The following is a 16879-nucleotide window of genomic DNA, read 5'->3' on the forward strand; positions in this document are numbered from 1 at the left end:
CCAATGATGACATGGCACTCACTATGTACCAAACAATAGACCAAGGGTTTTCACATGCTGCTGGCTACCAATTCTTACCTGGGTAGAGTAATTATTAGCCTTGTTTTACAGAAACTTGGAAAAGCCAAATAACTGTGCAAAGGGACATAAAGGAACTTTCTGGGGTAATGGAAATGTTCTACATCTTAACCACGCTAATGGTTACAAAGGTATATATATTTGAATGAATCTCTCTAGCCAATTTAGGACTGTTTAAATCCCAACCTACTTCAGTGTACACATCCATCTTCACATGTATACATACACCTACATCACCCTAAAATCAGATATCTTACAGTGGCTAATAATTTCTGACTCCTCCATTTATTCTGACTTTGGTCAAATATCACTAACAGCTTTGAAGACTAACAACACTAAGCCAAGGTAAAGTCTTATCAAGTGAGAGGGCGCTCCTAAATCAGAAGTCTGACTTAATAGTAGAACTCTGCTGCAGAAGCTGACAGCTATTGAGCTAGTTTAATTGGTTTTCAACTCAGTAAACTGAAACAGCCTTTGGTACTAACTTGGTACACACACACACATACATATATATACATGTAATCTAACTATCTAGTATGAAATGCCAGCAAATTGGCCCTTTTAAGAGACATGAAATCAACCTTTGACTAATTTGACTTTGACAAAATGAAATTAGCATTACAAAAAAAGAATATATATATATATATAAGTTTATATAAGATCTTTGCTAATCAAATTATTTTAAAAAATAGTTAAAATCCTTGGGATTCTAATGCAACTGATTATCCAATCTGCTTCAACTATATAATAAAAGAATTCTCCCAAATTAAAAAATTAAAATTCCTATATGAGTTAACAATTCTTTAATTAGAGATAAATGTAATTATACTTCAGAGTACATAATTTCCCCATTGCTAAGCAGTTTTTTCCACTTAAGGCCCCAAACACTGCTGAATCCATTAAAACACATTCTTAGCATCATATTCAAGAACAAAATGGATTCAAACCAACCTTAATGAGAAGAAGTTGACACCTAAGATAGGTAGCAGAGAAGTCAGCTACTCCTGCCAATTCAGACTGAAGTTCTCCAAGCCTTTGCAGATCCCTGCCATAAATAAAACACCAAGTCAAACAGAGAATAAGGATAATGACAACAATTAAAGATCATGTCAAAAGCATTCACCATTTTATACCTAGTAAATTGGTTTAAAAAAAATTTAAATGACAGAACCCAGTGCTGAAGTGTTTATAATGAAACTGGTTCACTTACATTTTGATAGCAGTTTAAGTCAATCTCATTAACAAGTGGTGCTGGGAAAACTGGTCAACCACTTGTAAAAGAATGAAACTAGAACATTTTCTAACACCATACAGAAAAATAAATTCAAAATGGATTAAAGATCTAAACGTAAGACCAGAAACTATAAAACTCCTAAAGGAGAACGTGGGCAAAACACTCTCCAACATAAATCACAGCAGGATCCTCCATAATCCACCTACCAGAATATTGGAAATAAAAGCAAAAATAAACAAATGGGACCTAATTAAAATTAAAAGCTTCTGCACAGCAAAGGAAACTATAAGCAAGGTGAAAAGGCAGCCTTCAGAATGGGAGAAAATAATAGCAAATGAAGCAACGGACAAAGAATTAATCTCAAAAATATACAAGCAGCTCCTGCAGCTCAATTCCAGAAAAATAAACGACCCAATCAAAAAATGGGCCAAAGAACTAAACAGACATTTCTTCAAAGAAGACATACCGATGGCTAACAAACACATGAAAAGATGCTCAACATCACTCATTATCAGAGAAATGCAAATCAAAACCACAATGAGGTACTGTTTCATGCCAGTCAGAATGGCTGCTATCCAAAAGTCTACAAGCAATAAATGCTGGAGAGGGTGTGGAGAAAAGGGAACCCTCTTACACTGTTGGTGGGAACGCAAACTAGTACAGCCACTATGGAGAACAGTGTGGAGATTCCTTAAAAAACTGTAAATAGAACTGCCATACAACCCAGCAATCCCACTGCTGGGCATACGCACCGAGGAAACCAGAATTAAAAGAGACACGTGTACCCCAATGTTCATCGCAGCACTGTTTATAATAGCCAGGACATGGAAGCACCCTAGATGTCCATCTGCAGATGAATGGAGAAAGCTGTGGTACATATACACAATGGAGTATTACTCAGCAATTAAAAAGAATACATTTGAATCCATTCTAATGAAGTGGATGAAAGGAGCCTATTATACAGAGCGAAGTAAGCCAGAAAGAAAAACACCAATACAGTATACTAAGGCATATACATGGACTTTAGAAAGATGGTAACGATAACCCTGTATGTGAGACAGCAAAAGAGACACAGATGTATAGAACAGACTTTTGGACTTTGTGGGAGAGGGCAAGGGTGGGATGATTTGGGAGAATGGCATTAAAACATGTATATTATCATATGTGAAATGAATCGCCAGTCCAGGTTTGACATGATACAGAGTGCTCAGGGATGGTGCACTGGGATGACCCAGAGGGGTGGGATGGGGAGGGAGGTGGGAGGGGGGTTCAAGCTGGGGAACACATGTACACCCGGGCCCGCTTCATGTCAATGTATGGCAAAAATGTAATATTGTAAAGTAATTAGCCTCCAATTAAAATTTTTAAAAAGTTGATATAATTCTTCTGGAAAGTAAAACTGTAATATACTACAAAAGGCACACATATAATCAAATAATTTGATAAGTAGTTTTATCCTGAGAGATAGCAGGGAAATATTCAAAACAAATGAAATGTTTTATGCTCCACAATATTCACTGTTGTATGGACTATTATAGTAAAACACAGTAATTATTTAAATATTTAATGGTAGAGGAATCATTAAATAAATTACTGTACATCCAGTCAATGGAATATTCTACAAGCATTAAAATATAATATGGTAATAAGGTATATGATCTCAATTATATAAAAACTATATATATATACATATACACACACACACACAAGAAAAAGACAGCAAACTGTTTCTGGATAGAGGAATTAGGGTGTTTTTATTGCCTTCTCCCAACTATGCTTTATTTTCCAAATGTTTTATACAATGGACAAGTATGTTTTATATCATCAGAAAAAAAATTTTTAAGTATTGTAGTAGGCTCTATTGGCTGCCTACCTAATTTATGCTCTGCTGCTGCTGCTAAGTCGCTTCAGTCGTGTCCGACTCTGTGCGACCCCATAGATGTCAGCCCAGCAGGCTCCCCCGTCCCTGGAATTCTCCAGGCAAGAACACTGGAGAGGGTTGCCATTTCCCTCTCCAATGAATGAAAGTGAAAAGTGAAAGTGAAAAGTAAAAGTGAAAGTGAAGTCGCTCAGTTGTGTCCAACTGTTAATGATCCCACGGACTGCAGCCTACCAGGCTCCTCTGTCCATGGGATTTTCCAGGCAAGAGTACTGAAGTGGGTTGCCATTGCCTTCTCCGAATTTATGCTCTACTTCTTCCTAATAATGTGAACCCTTCCTACTTCCTACTAAGTGAACCCTGATTTTGTTCAAGAGATGTCCCCAAACCTAGTACTAGGTAGAGTCCAACTGGATTAAACCAATTAGTACACGTCATCTCCCTGGTTATGTGACCTTATCGGTCCTACTTGGAAGGAAAGGATTTATTCTCTCTTTTTTTTTTTTGGCTGTGACGTGTGGCATGCAGCAATCTCAGTTCCTGACCAGGGATCAAACCTGTGCCTCCTGTAGTGGAAGTGTGGAGCCCTAACCACTGGGACCCCCAGGAAATTCCCTGGAAGGACTCATATTTGAAACTTGAAGCAGGTTTGATGGTGGTCTCCGAATCACTCATGCTCCCTCTTTCTCTCACTAAACTGAACAAGAATGTTTTATAGTCCTGATTACCAATGGCACCCATACTGGAACTCTAAAAGAAAAAAGCCTTGGGATAAAGCAAATGTTGAGGACAAGAAAAATTCAAAGAGGCAGAGAGAAACTGGGTCCTTAATGATATAAATGAACTTCTTAACCATACCACACTTCAGTTCAGTTCAGTTCAGTCGCTCAGTCGTGTCCGACTCTCCGCGATCCCATGAATCACAGCACGCCAGGCCTCCCTGTCCAGCACCAACTCCCGGAGGACACTCAAACTCATGTCCACAGAGTCGGTGATGCCATCCAGCCATCTCATTCTCCGTCGTCCCCTTCTCCTCCCGCCCCCAACCTTTCCCAGCATCAGAGTCTTTTCCAGTGAGTCAACTCGTCGCATGAAGTGGCCAAAGTATTGGAGTTTCAGCTTTAGCATCAGTCCCACCAATGAACACCCAGGATTGATCTCCTTTAGAATGGACTGGTTGGATCTCCTTGCAGTATAAGGGACTCTCAACTTAGAACTAACAATCCATCTCAAGAAAATTCATAGAAAGCTGCCTGGTTTTTTAAGGTCCATATCAAGATTTCATATAGTAATTGTAACTGTGGGAAACCTAAAGATGTGGCTAATGAGAGAAGTTAACTCTTTCAGGGCTGCCATAATATATCAGGTTTCAGAGCAGCCTGTACAAAACTGTCCACTAGACTAAGTCCCTCCCTCTTATCTTGGGCAACTTTCTGATAGCTACTGCTGCCTCCTTGATACCAAAAAGGAGATGCCCCGGAAAGCGGTGACGAGGGAATTATTTCCAAAGTGACTGAATAAATTGGGGTGTGTGGCTTACACTACTGTCTCTGAGTTTTGGTGGTTTGAGCTGATCCTGGAGAGCCTCCTCATGTGTGGAAATCTATCACAATAAATGGCAAGACCCCGTACTAGCTAACCACATCTACAAAAATACTATTTTGGTGACCAGCTGGTCTCTCCCTTTTTGCACCACTAACATCTATCTTGCAAAAGATGGCCCTGAATCATTCTACTTTGGAACCATATCATCTACAGACAGATTCTGCCTTCTCTATCAGAGAACACTGACCAACTGACTATACATTAGCTGACCATTCCAAAGTGTTAAGTCATTCTACCATCCTTGAACCGTACCAATTATTCTGAGTTGCACAAAATAAGATGCAACCCAACTAGCTACAGGAAATCTGAACTATTATACAAACAAAAATAGAAATTTTCCAGCCCTGCCCAAAACATTCTGTGTCCCAGTGTTTCCTCCCTGTATCTTTTTATGCCCACAATCCTTAGGAAGCCTCAGTTCAGACATTCATCAGGAGACTACAGACTCGTTAATGAAAAAGATACAAAAAGCACCGTCTATGTGCACTGTGCTAGGTGTGAGGGGTGTTTCCTTACTTGAGCGCATTGAAGCCTTACAATGTGAACTGCAATTACAGGCATACTTCAGAAAATCGTGGGTTCAGTTCCAGACCACCACAAATAAAGCAAATATCACAATAAAGTTAGGCATGCAAACTCTTTCCCCATACACATAAGAGTTATGTTTATACTACACCGGAGGTTACTAAGTGAGCAACAGCACTATGTCTAAGAAAACAATAGAAGTACCTTAATTTAAAAACAATTTTTGTTAAAAAATGCTAACCATCATCGGAGACTTCAGCAAGCTATAATCTTTTTGCAATAGTTACATTAAAGATCACTGATCACAAATGACTATAACAAATATGATAATAATGAAAAAGTCCTAAATATTGTGAGAATTACCAGAATGTGAAAAGAGATACAAAATGCAAATGATGCTAGAAAAATGACACTGACAGACTTGCTTGACACAAGCCGCCATGGAGTTTCACCCCACTCCCCCACCCCATTTTTCTTGATGAATCTGGCTAAAGATTTATCGATTTTGTTTACTTTTTCAAAGGATTAGCTTTTAGGAATTTCACTGGTGGTACAGTTGGGAAGAGTCCACCTGTCAATGCAGGGGGCCCAGATGGGTTCAATCCCTGGTCCAGGAAGATTCCACAAGCTGCCAAGCAACTAAGCCCAGGGCCACAACCACTGAAACCCCTGTACCTAGAGCCCAGGCTCCACAACAGGCAAAGTCACTGCAGTGAGAATCCTAGGCACTGCAACTAGAGAGAAGCCCTTGCTCTCTGCAAGTAGGGAAAGTCTGCGTGTAGCAATGAAGACCCAATGCAACCAAAAATAAAATAACAAAAAAAAGAACCAGCTTTTAATTTCATCAGCCTTTTCTATTGTTCTTTTAGTCTCTATTTATTTCTGCTCTGATTTTATGATTTCTTTCCTACTAACTTTGGGTTTTGTTTGTCCATCTTTCTATAGTTGCTTTAGGTGTAAACTTGGGTTGTTTGAGATTTTTCTTGGTTCTTGAGTTAAGATTGTATCGCTATAAACTTCCCTCTAAGAACTGCTTTTGCTATATCCAAAAGCAGGTTTTGTTTTCATCGTCAGGTTTTCATTTTCATTTTTCTCCAGGTATTTTCTACATTTCCTATTTGATTTGAAACAAGTCTTCAGATTTTAAATCTCACTGTACTAGATCTTTCATATCATACACTGTTTATCCAGAAACAGAGCAGTGTGTTGACAGAAGGACTATAACAACCTATGCTCTAGTCTAGGCCTTTGCTGTTCCTTGTCTTGGACAGTTTCCTCCCTTCCTCACTTGAAAAATTTATATTCATTCTTCTGGTCACTGCTTAAGCCATGACTGGAAGGGTTAAGTCCCCTCTTCCATCTTCTAGAAAACCCTGTACTTACTGTATTGTGTGGGAAGCACAATACTGCTTGCCTTATTTACCCAACCAGGCTGTAAGATCCCCTGTAACAGAGACTATGTCTTGTTACAACTGTGTCCCTTTTTCCCAGCACAATGCTTGACATACAATGGGTGCTGAAAAACCATATAACAAATTAATGAACCCAGGCTCCCTCACTCATTATAAAAGTTGGATAATTCTCCTATGATTGTTTTCAAATTCAATGAAACAATGTACATGAAACACTTAGAAGAGTGCATACTTAGTGGACACTTAACAGAAAACAGTTCTTGTTATGATCAAGGATAGCAGAGCCTTACAAAGGATCAAATCCATGAGACTGAAGATGAGGAATGCCCAGAAGAAAATGCCATTTACAAAAATCTTATAAGTTTTCCTTCCTGGTTAAGCCACCTAATAATAACTAAAGTTTTCAACAAATACTTACTAAGCTCCTATAAAGCACCCAAAATACAGTGGGGAACACTAAGTATTTATGTCAAGTTCTAAAAACAAACCAAAAATTCATCCCCCAGGACTATCACTGAACTACAGCAGTGAGATGAAATCTTAGTTGGGTGACATGCCTGCTTAGATTACAACGAAGGACAATGTATATGATGGTGAATTTTGTTTGTCTGATACTAGTACTAACAAGTAAATGGCCACAGTCCTAATCAGAGAAACTTCTGTATGAAATTTGGACTAATAGTTCACTTTTCAACAACGACAGAAAATGTAAATTCTGAAGAACCCCGGGGGTCATCTGATCTATTCTTCACGGATATAAGAATCCCCTTCACTGCTGCATATCAGAGAGCATCAGTTTCAGAGTCAAACAAAGCTAGATTTAAATCTCAGTTCCTAACAAACTGCTTCATTTCCCCAAATTTCTACTTCTTTGTGAAATGGTTCACAATATCTAACTGCAATAATGCTTGTAAAACATAGTAAGTGATCAGTTAACTACTGGACCATCTGCTTTCCTTTCCAAATTTTTCACCATCCTGGCCACCTTTCTCAAGAATGCACTTAACAAGAAACACAGCACCCAGGACGGACCACAGCAGTGGAATGGTCACCTGACCAGCCCAAAGCCCTGCAGCACCATCACTTCATAAAACCCAGATCGTGAAGGTGACTCAAACCAGGGTGTTTACTGAAGTCAAACACCAGTGGTCTACCTAGTGGAGGGCCAGTGTGGATCTGAAAGGAATAGTGTATAGCATCTTTGTGTTTTTGTTGTATATGGGTGATTTGAAGATTTATCTACTTTTTTCCTTTGGTTTTTCCCAAATATTATTTTAAAAAGTTGCATTAGCTTAAAAAAAAAAAGCCAGCATTGCAGCTAATGACCAAACTAGCTAACTTTGGTGCATTCTGTACTTTCTTAATGCCAACTGGTTAGTAAAGTGTCAAGGATAAAACTTAAATGTTTATTTAGGTGCGGCTGAGTCGGAAGTAGAGCTTATTTTCCTAGGCTCGGCGCCAACAACTTCAGTAGCAGCCTCTAAATTTAATCACCTTGGTGAGGAAGCAGATGAGAAAGAAAATGTGATTGAGGCAGCACTTCAGGGTCAGCAAACTTTTTCCATAAAGGATCAGATAGTAAATACTTTAGGCTTTGCCATCCATAGTGTCTCCATGGTAACTACTCAGCTGGACCACTGCAGCAGTAAAGCAGCTGCTAAATGCTGTGTCTCAATCAAACCGTATTTACACAGGCAGACAGATACCACCTTTGCTAAAGGCAAACGGGTTTCATTTCTTTTCAGATCATTCAGGACATTCCAACAGAGCCTGACAGTCTGCTGATTGTTATTAATATTCTTCCCTTCCTCAGTAACAAGAGTCACCATGTGCTAACTAAGCACTGGTCACTTGGAACAAAAACTACCTTTCCTAGCTCCTCGCAGCTAGATATAGCTATGTGACTTAAGTTCTACTCAATGAGACACAAGGAAAATTAGAACATGCAACTTTGCAGGAAGTGTCTTTAAAGGAAGTGCTTGTAGAAATGATACCCTTCTACTCTTTCCTGTTTTCTCGAGGTTGGATTATAAAGGAGACAGTTAAAGTTTGGATCTTCAGTCAAAGGCCACTTTACGCCAAAGATGGAGAAACAAGAAAGAATGAGTCTAGGTTATCAGCCACCTCAGCTGTCTGCCTATGAGAAAGAATTAACTTTTCCTCTTGTTTAAACCACTACTAGTTGCATTTTCTGTTACCCAAACTAATATATATATATAAAGGTAAGAAAAGCTGAAAACAGCTTCTTTGCCAACTCTTTCTAGATTTGTACTAATCATCAATCTAGTCACGAACACAAACCTTTTCTTTGTAATATGCTTAAACCACAATCTAATTCAAAATAAAAACATCATAAAATCACTGCAACAGAGTCAGAAAAATCAACCTATAACCAACATTAGAAATCATAAGGGTCAAGCCAAGCATAACGACATTAACTCTGTCAAAGGAAAAGGATGACCAGTCACCTCACCTGATGGTGAACTCTAGCAGCTCCTGGGTTCCCTGAGGATCAAGGTGCTGAAGACTGTATACCCTTTCAAGGCTCTGCTGCAGGAACTGATGGGAAGGATCCTCATGAGGTGTGATATTGGGAGAAAGACCTGATGACACTAGTTTCCTACCTGGTAACTAAGCAAACACAGTAGGATTACAGCACCATCAAACTCTGGCTCAACTTTCGGTAAAACAATGAAACCAGGGGAAAAAATGTGAGTCAAACAAATAAAAGGAGAAAGAGCTAGGTAATTCTGTAAATAATCTTCTCCTTCCTCGGCTTCAGTGGGAGAAAGGGAAAGAGAGAAAGAAAATGAACATGGTCTACCCAATAGAGCCACTCACAAGCTGCAAGGAGAAAAAGAAAAGAGAATGGTATAATGTTATTTTCTATTGTTAACTGAAATAAATGGGCTAACCACAGAAATGAGACTAAAAATTAATGCCACATTTATTTTTAACCTTTATTGATCATTCACTTCATAGAAGACTGATGACTTATTCCCAAGTAAATTTTTGTATTAAAAAACATTTATAGCATGCTATCAAAATGTTTTATATTATGATAATTGATAATTATTTATAATTCTTGTTCTTACTGCTAAAAGTGGCTACCTTTCAAGAAAGGGATGAGAAGTTTATAGTTTAAATTTTCTAACCATGTACATATATTATTCTAAATTAAGTCATTTAGAGTTATTTAAGTAGGGATGAGTAAATTCAAATAAAGAGTTTAACAAAGTGCCTGCACAAAGCACTCAGTGTATGCTATTATTATCAGTATGGTGATCAGTATATTATCAGTATGGTTCATCAAAAATTTTTTCTTTCTATATCTCTTAAGTTTTTAAAATAACATTTTATTATTAAAAAATAAACTTATTGAGAATCATAGCTTTATATAAGTATTAAAATGTAATAGGATCTAATCCGCTGTGCCAGAAACTTCCCTGGCAGTTCAGTGGTTAAGAGTCCATGCTTCCAAAGCAGGGGGTGTGGGTTCAATCTCTGGTCAAGGGTCTAAGATCCCACATACTGTATGAGGTGGCCAAAAAATTTAAAAATAAATAAATAAAGTAAGAAATGTTCCAGGCTTCTTCTTGCCTAATATAATATAGTCAATAACCCAGGTACATTCAAAAAATGAATGTTCTTAAAAGGTAAAGGATTCAGAAGCAGGAATGCAAAATAAGAGTTAAAGAGAATTAATGAATGTATTTTCAGAAAATATAGAGTTTGCTTTCTGCTATTTACACAAAGGACTAAAAATCAAACAAGCAAAAACACAGACAAAAGATGTTTTCAACATACCCTCAAGGCAGGAACAAGATGAGAAAGACTGTCTCGAAGGTAGGCATAGTGCCTGAAGGTGTGATCTGAGAACAATGCAGGCATCGTTGGACAGGTTTTAGCAGCATTGAAAATAAGAACCAAAACTGCAATGTCTGATAAATAGGTGCGTTAAGTAAACTTGGAGGTATTAAAGGTTGAGCCTGGCCAGAATTTTGTGCCTCTACTTCTAAGCCCTCAAATTGTTGCTAAATGACTACAATTTTTCTAACAAACAAATGCAGATTCAAAGGGCTATATAAACCTCACACCAAATTTCCCCAACTACCCCTCCAATTACCAAAGAAAGGTTGTTCTATTTATTTATTTATTTTTGGTTCTTCCAGTTTATTGCTACCAACCCATCTCCCTCCACCCTCAAGCACACAAGCTCAGTCATATAACCCCATGGACTGCAGTCCGCCAGGCTCCTCTGTCCATGGACTTTTCCAGGCAAGAATACTGGAGTGGGTTGCCATTTCCTTCTCCAAGAAAGGTTGTTTTAAATTATGTCCATTGATGAGAATACTAACAAATAGAAACTTTGGTACGATGCCTACTAAAGTATATACTGGCACAATCTCTTTGAATAACAACTTGATACAAGATTATAGGCTTCCCTGGTGCCTCAGTCAGGAAAAAATCTGCCTGCAACGCAGGAGACCCACCTGAGTGCAAGAGACTTGGGTTCGAGCCCTGGGTCGGAAAGATCCCCAGGAGAAAGAAACAGCAACTCATTCCAGTATTCTTGCCTGGGAAATCCCATGGACAGAGGAGCCTGGTGGGCTAGTGTCCATGGGGTTGCAAGAGTTGGACACAACTTAGCAACTAAACCACCACCCTAAGAATCTTATGAATGCTGAGTAATTCCACATCTCAAAATCAAATAGAGAATCATTCAAATAATAGCAAATAATCAAAAACAACTAAATGTCCAAAACCAGGATAACAATTATACAACTTCTGTTTAAATCTATTTGATGAAGTATTATACAATCATTAAAAATTATATTTATTAGTTTAATATTCCATCAGAAGCATTATAACTGAAAAAATTAGGTTCCAAAATTTATAGGGGATATGATAGCAGCTATCTATCATCAAATGTTGTTTGATGAGATAAAATGTTAAAAAAAAATAACAGCAAAATCCCAAACCCAAGCTCTTAAAAGGGGAGAAGGGGAAGTGGGGAAGCAGGAAGGCGCCTCTTGGGCTCTAGAGGTCTAAGCTCAACCTGGTCACCACCTGGTTGCAGAGAGGCTGCCTCCCCGCCCCTCTCTGGTCTGTCCCAGCCTCCTCTAGTACCTCCACTCCCACTACCAAGGAAGGCCATATGGGGAGTAATCGCTGCTTTCACTTTCCCATAACCACTCCTCCGTCCGTATGCAGCGCGAGGCCCCCACCCCAGCATGGCCACCACGCTCAGGATCCTGCAGGGTCCTGCCCAAGCCAAGGTGGATGTGTTCCATGAAGACCTGTGTACTAAGACAGCGAACCTGCTCGGGAGCTATTTCCCCAAGAAGATTTCTGAGTTGGATGTTTTTTTTTTTGGATGCATTTTTAAAGGAGCTAGCTCTCAATGAAGCCAATCTGAAGGCCCTGGTAGGCATCCCAGGTTTGATCCAATCAAAGAGAAAGAGAAGAAGGAGGGGGAAAACACAGCAAGAGAAGACAAGGATGAAAAGAAGAAAGGGGAAGATGAAGACAAAGGTCCTCCATGATGTAGCCCAGTGAGCTGCAATGAGAAGACTGGGGTCCTCCTGCAGCGTGTGAAGCCTGAAATCAAGGATGCCACTGAGAAGCTCAACCTGGTCACCACCTGGTTGCAGCTGCAGATACCTCAGATTGAGGACGGGAACAATTTTGGAGTGGCTGTCCAGAAGGTATTTGAGCTGATAACCACCCTTCACACCAAACTGGAAGGCTTTCACACACTTTCCTAAGTACTTCTCCGAGCACTGTGATGCCATGACCAAAGCAGCTAAGCAGTCCCACGTGGGTCTTATTGAGACAACTGGTGCAGGAGCTGGAGGAGGCAGAGTATCAGGATACCTGGCTGATGGTCATGGAGATCCACAATGCTTATGCTGTGTTATACATCATCATCCTGAAGAATTTCAAAAAGCCGAAAAGCCCAGGGAAGAAATGAAGGGAATGATCTATTGAGAGCTTCCTCTCATCCTGTGATGGGTCCCCCAGAGACCTCCTGACTTTTACAGGGGACTCCATACTTTCCCCACCTTCTGCATGTTGAGGTTGCTTCCTCACCTTGCTTCCCAGGCACAATAAATATAGCCATACCATTGCCAAAAAAACCAAATAAATAAAAAGGGAGAAGGAAACACACCAAAATATTAACAATTACTTTAGCTACTAAGACTCTGGCTGTTAAATATGAAATTTTTTTTCCAATTTAAAAATTTTTCTATGTGTATTAATTTTGCAACAGAGGGAAAATCAGAAATTAAAAATACAAGATAGGACTTCCCTGGTGGTCCAGTGGTTAAGACTCTGAGCTCCCAATGCAGGGGGCATGGGTTTAATCCCTAGTTCGGGAACTAAGATCCCACATGTCTCTCAGAGTGGCCAAAAATGAAAAAAAAAAAGAAGAAATGTGGAGCTACTGTATCAGCAGCAGACTGCTTACCTCCCGACTTCTTTTACATTGAGAGAAAAAAAAATAAACAAACCTGTAATCAACATTTAAGTTACATTTGAGGCAATCTATTATTCGAAGACAAACATAGTAACATTACACTTTCAAAAATGTTTAGCTTTTATTTGTTTAATGTGAAGGGGGCTTCAGATTTCCAGGCATCTTAATATGTCCTGCATACTTTGTAGTAACACCTAGCCCACAAGTTTCTCTCAGATGAACTGAATTTCAAACAGCCATAGTATTGCACCTTTAGAGGTAAGGTCAGGGATGCACCTTTCTTAGACATAAACACAGAGTCAGGCATTTGTTAGCACATCAATTACACAGATCTTTTAAAAAATTGTCCAAATGCCCTATAAAAATTTAAAAAAAGAAATTAAGAGAAAACAATGGTCATCCCCAACAGCCAGCTATTTGGCTGATTCACGTCTCTCAATAAACACCTCCTTAAACTCCACCAACGGTGTGCTACAGAGTGAAGAGAAGCACGGACGAGTACGGATGCACTGATGTAAATATATTCCCATTAGTGGAAAACAACCTGACTACACGCCATGCTGCCCAGAGCTATCACAACACCCCTGAGCTTGTATTAGTGCCAGAGAATTTGTGTACCCTAGCTCAGCCCATCCTCTCCTTCAGGTTGCAGGTCAAATGAAACATGGAATAAGAAAGGGAAAAGTCCACAGCCTTTAAAACCAAATATGCCTGGCTCTGTATCCCAGATTTGCTGCTTAAGAGTTATTTAACCTCTCTGGATCTCAGTTTTCTCATCTGTAAGCAGGGAATAATACCTCCTTCCAGGGTTGTTTGGACGATCAGTGATAAAATATATGAAGTATTTAAACAATATGTGGAATATACTAGGTATTCAATAAATGACTAAAAAATCAGTAGTATTCAATGGCAAAAGTGAATTACTGTGAATACAGAAATGAAAGTTGAGGAAAATAATTATCACTAGGTTTCCTCAGCATATACTTTTAACTAAAAGAAATGAGAAAGAGAAAACAAAATCCAAAACTCTCAGACCACCAAAGCTACACTGCAGAAAAAGAGGCCAAAATTTCCTGCTAAGTCGGCAGAGGATACAAGCTGGATCATCCATGTCTGGTTCAGCTGTGTCAAAAAACGGGTGGGTGCTCAGCAGCTCAGGCACCAAGGGAAGCACCAGGGTTGGGTGCCGACTTCCCAGAAACTTCAAGCATCTGAAACAAATAAAATGAGAGCACTCTTTAGTAAGTTAATAAATGCTTTAAAAAGCACCTGGAACTGGAATTAGAAAACATGAGTCAGAATTACAAATTCTCAACCATCTACTTTTGTGACTTCTGTGACTTCTGATAAGTCATTCAATTATTCTGGAACTCAGTTAATTGATCTAAAAACTTGGTTATTATGGAGATAAAAGAGCTGATATAGCAGATATTTCTCACAGTTATTTAACTAATAACAATTTCCCCCAACTTCACTGCCAAGAGACCCTGATTTTACTCAGGCATCAGGTAAGTAGTAAAGTACTCAATGAAGGTAGGCTCAGCCCTAGGGCTCAACCATAACTGGTCTAAACTCATCAGGGCAAATTGACTGAGGACAGTGATTACAGCTATGAAATAAAAAGATGCTTGCTCCTTGGAAGGAAAGGTATGAAAAATCTAGACATCACTTTGCTGATGATGGCCCATATAGTCAAAGCTATGGTTGTTCTGGCTGTCATGTACAGATGTGACAGTTGGACCATAAAGAAGGCTGAGTGCCAAAAAATTGATGCTTTGGAAATGTGGTGCTGGAGAAGACTCTTGAGAGTTCCCTGGACTTCAAGGAGATCAAACTAGTCAATCCTAAAGGAAATCAACCCTGAATATTCAATGGAAGGACTGATGCTGAAGCTCCAATACTTTGGCCACCTGATGGGAAGAGCCAACTCACTGGAAAAGACTGGAGATAAAAGGAGAATGGGGAGGCAGAGGATGAGATGGTTAGATAGTACCACCGACTCAAATGGACATGAATTTGAGTAAACTCTGGGAGATAGTGAAGGACAGGGATGCCTGGTATGCTGCAGTTCATGGGGTCGCAAAGAGTCAGATCCTACTTAGTGTCTGAACAACAACAACATCATGGCAATCCCAATCCCATTTTACAATGACTAGTTTGCAAGCAGTCAAGTAACCTAGTTCTGGTCAATGGAACAGGAGATCAAGTCTGCTGGGGAATTTCTCAGGAATGTTTTCCTAACCAAATGAAAAAAAAAAAATTGCATGCAAATGAACATATCTATGAAACAGAACAGACATAAAGATACAGAGAACAGATTTGTATTGCCAAACAGGGAAATGGGTGGGGGAGGAAAGGATTATAAGTTTGAGATTAGCAAATGGAAACTATTATATATAGGATGGATAAACAAGGTTCTAACTGTATAGCACAGGCAACTATATTCAATATCCCCTGATAAACCATAATGGAAAAGAATATGAAAAATAACACACAAATATACTTTGCTATATAGTAGAAAGTAACACAACATTGTAAAGCAACTATACTTCAATACATTTAAGAAGAGAGACAGAAAAAAAATGCATAGAGGGAATGTCCTTTTCTGTCTTAAGATACTATCTTATGAGACAGCCATCTTGCAACTATGAGAAGAAAGTCAAGAGAATTGCAAAAAAAAATCAACCAGAGTACTTATCATGTTAAACTTTTGAAAAGATCAATCCTGAAATCAACTCTCTGACATTTTTGTTAAAGAAAAACACTAGACAGTGATTAAGCCCCTTTTAATCAGATTTTGTTACTTATAGACAAAAGCATTCTAACTGATTTCCTAGGTGAAATTCTAAAATCAGAAGAGACCTGATCTGAAATAGGAAACTTAATAACTATGTGGCCTTGAACAGATATATTTCTTACCTACAAATGAGATAAAATATAATTACCTCATACAGTTGTTGTAAGGCTGAAACAAAATAATGAATGAAAAGTACTTAGCAAGGTGTCTGCCATTATAGAAGAAGAACTCAATTAACTATTGGTTTAGCTATTATTAATTGGCTATTAGTTAATGAATGCCCTTTATAAGGCATGAAAAACTACATACGTGCTGGTATTTAGGAATTTTTTTATCTTTAATAAATGTCTGGTGTAGAAGGTGTGCTGAATTAAAAAGAAACATAGAACTTAATTTAATGCTCTCACTGAGTTTATAATCTAACTGAGGCAAAGATGACTAACACTACAAGGTAATGAACTATTAATTGACAGTTTGATATCATTTGCTTTCTACCTGTCAAAGACAGACACCAGGACCAGAGAAAGTTTCACAAAGGAGATGAGACTTCACCAAGGACTGGAAAGTAAGATGAGCAAAAGAGAGAACACAAACCCCATGAACAAACTGACAGGAGTATGGGGTATGAAAGGCATCGCATTCAAAACACTTGATACTGTTAGGAAAATACACTTTTCCCCAGTCGTGATTTACTTCTGTGTGGGAAGAACTTAATTCACTAGTTTTCTGACCTCTCTCAGCCCTTTTACTCACTATGCTTCAGGGGACATTGTAGCCCCACATCCCAAATGACTGAATGCTTCCTGAAGGCAATCAAGAAACGCACAAGGAATTGAGCTGAAAAAACATGAAGAAATGGCAAAACAGA

General features: G+C 38.8%; 1 protein-coding gene and 1 pseudogene across 2 annotated transcripts in view; one reads left to right on the plus strand and one right to left on the minus strand.

The window, feature by feature from the left end:
• INTS4 (integrator complex subunit 4) overlaps positions 1-16879 on the minus strand; it is a 114820-nt gene that overhangs the window by 30108 nt on the left and 67833 nt on the right. For both annotated transcript variants that reach the window (XM_055416059.2, XM_055416060.2), the window contains exons 13-16: positions 14310-14425; positions 10541-10674; positions 9207-9364; positions 1030-1123 (exon numbers count right to left, since the gene is read on the minus strand). In XM_055416059.2, coding sequence (XP_055272034.1) covers positions 1030-1123; positions 9207-9364; positions 10541-10674; positions 14310-14425 — 502 coding nt within the window. The remainder of the gene's footprint in view (positions 1-1029; positions 1124-9206; positions 9365-10540; positions 10675-14309; positions 14426-16879) is intronic.
• LOC148773890 (proteasome activator complex subunit 1 pseudogene) lies at positions 11850-12724 on the plus strand (annotated as a pseudogene).

Source organism: Moschus berezovskii, chromosome 25 (assembly GCF_049115385.1).
Source record: "Moschus berezovskii isolate FMDL1 chromosome 25, NW_MosBer_1.0, whole genome shotgun sequence".
NCBI lineage: Eukaryota > Metazoa > Chordata > Mammalia > Artiodactyla > Moschidae > Moschus > Moschus berezovskii.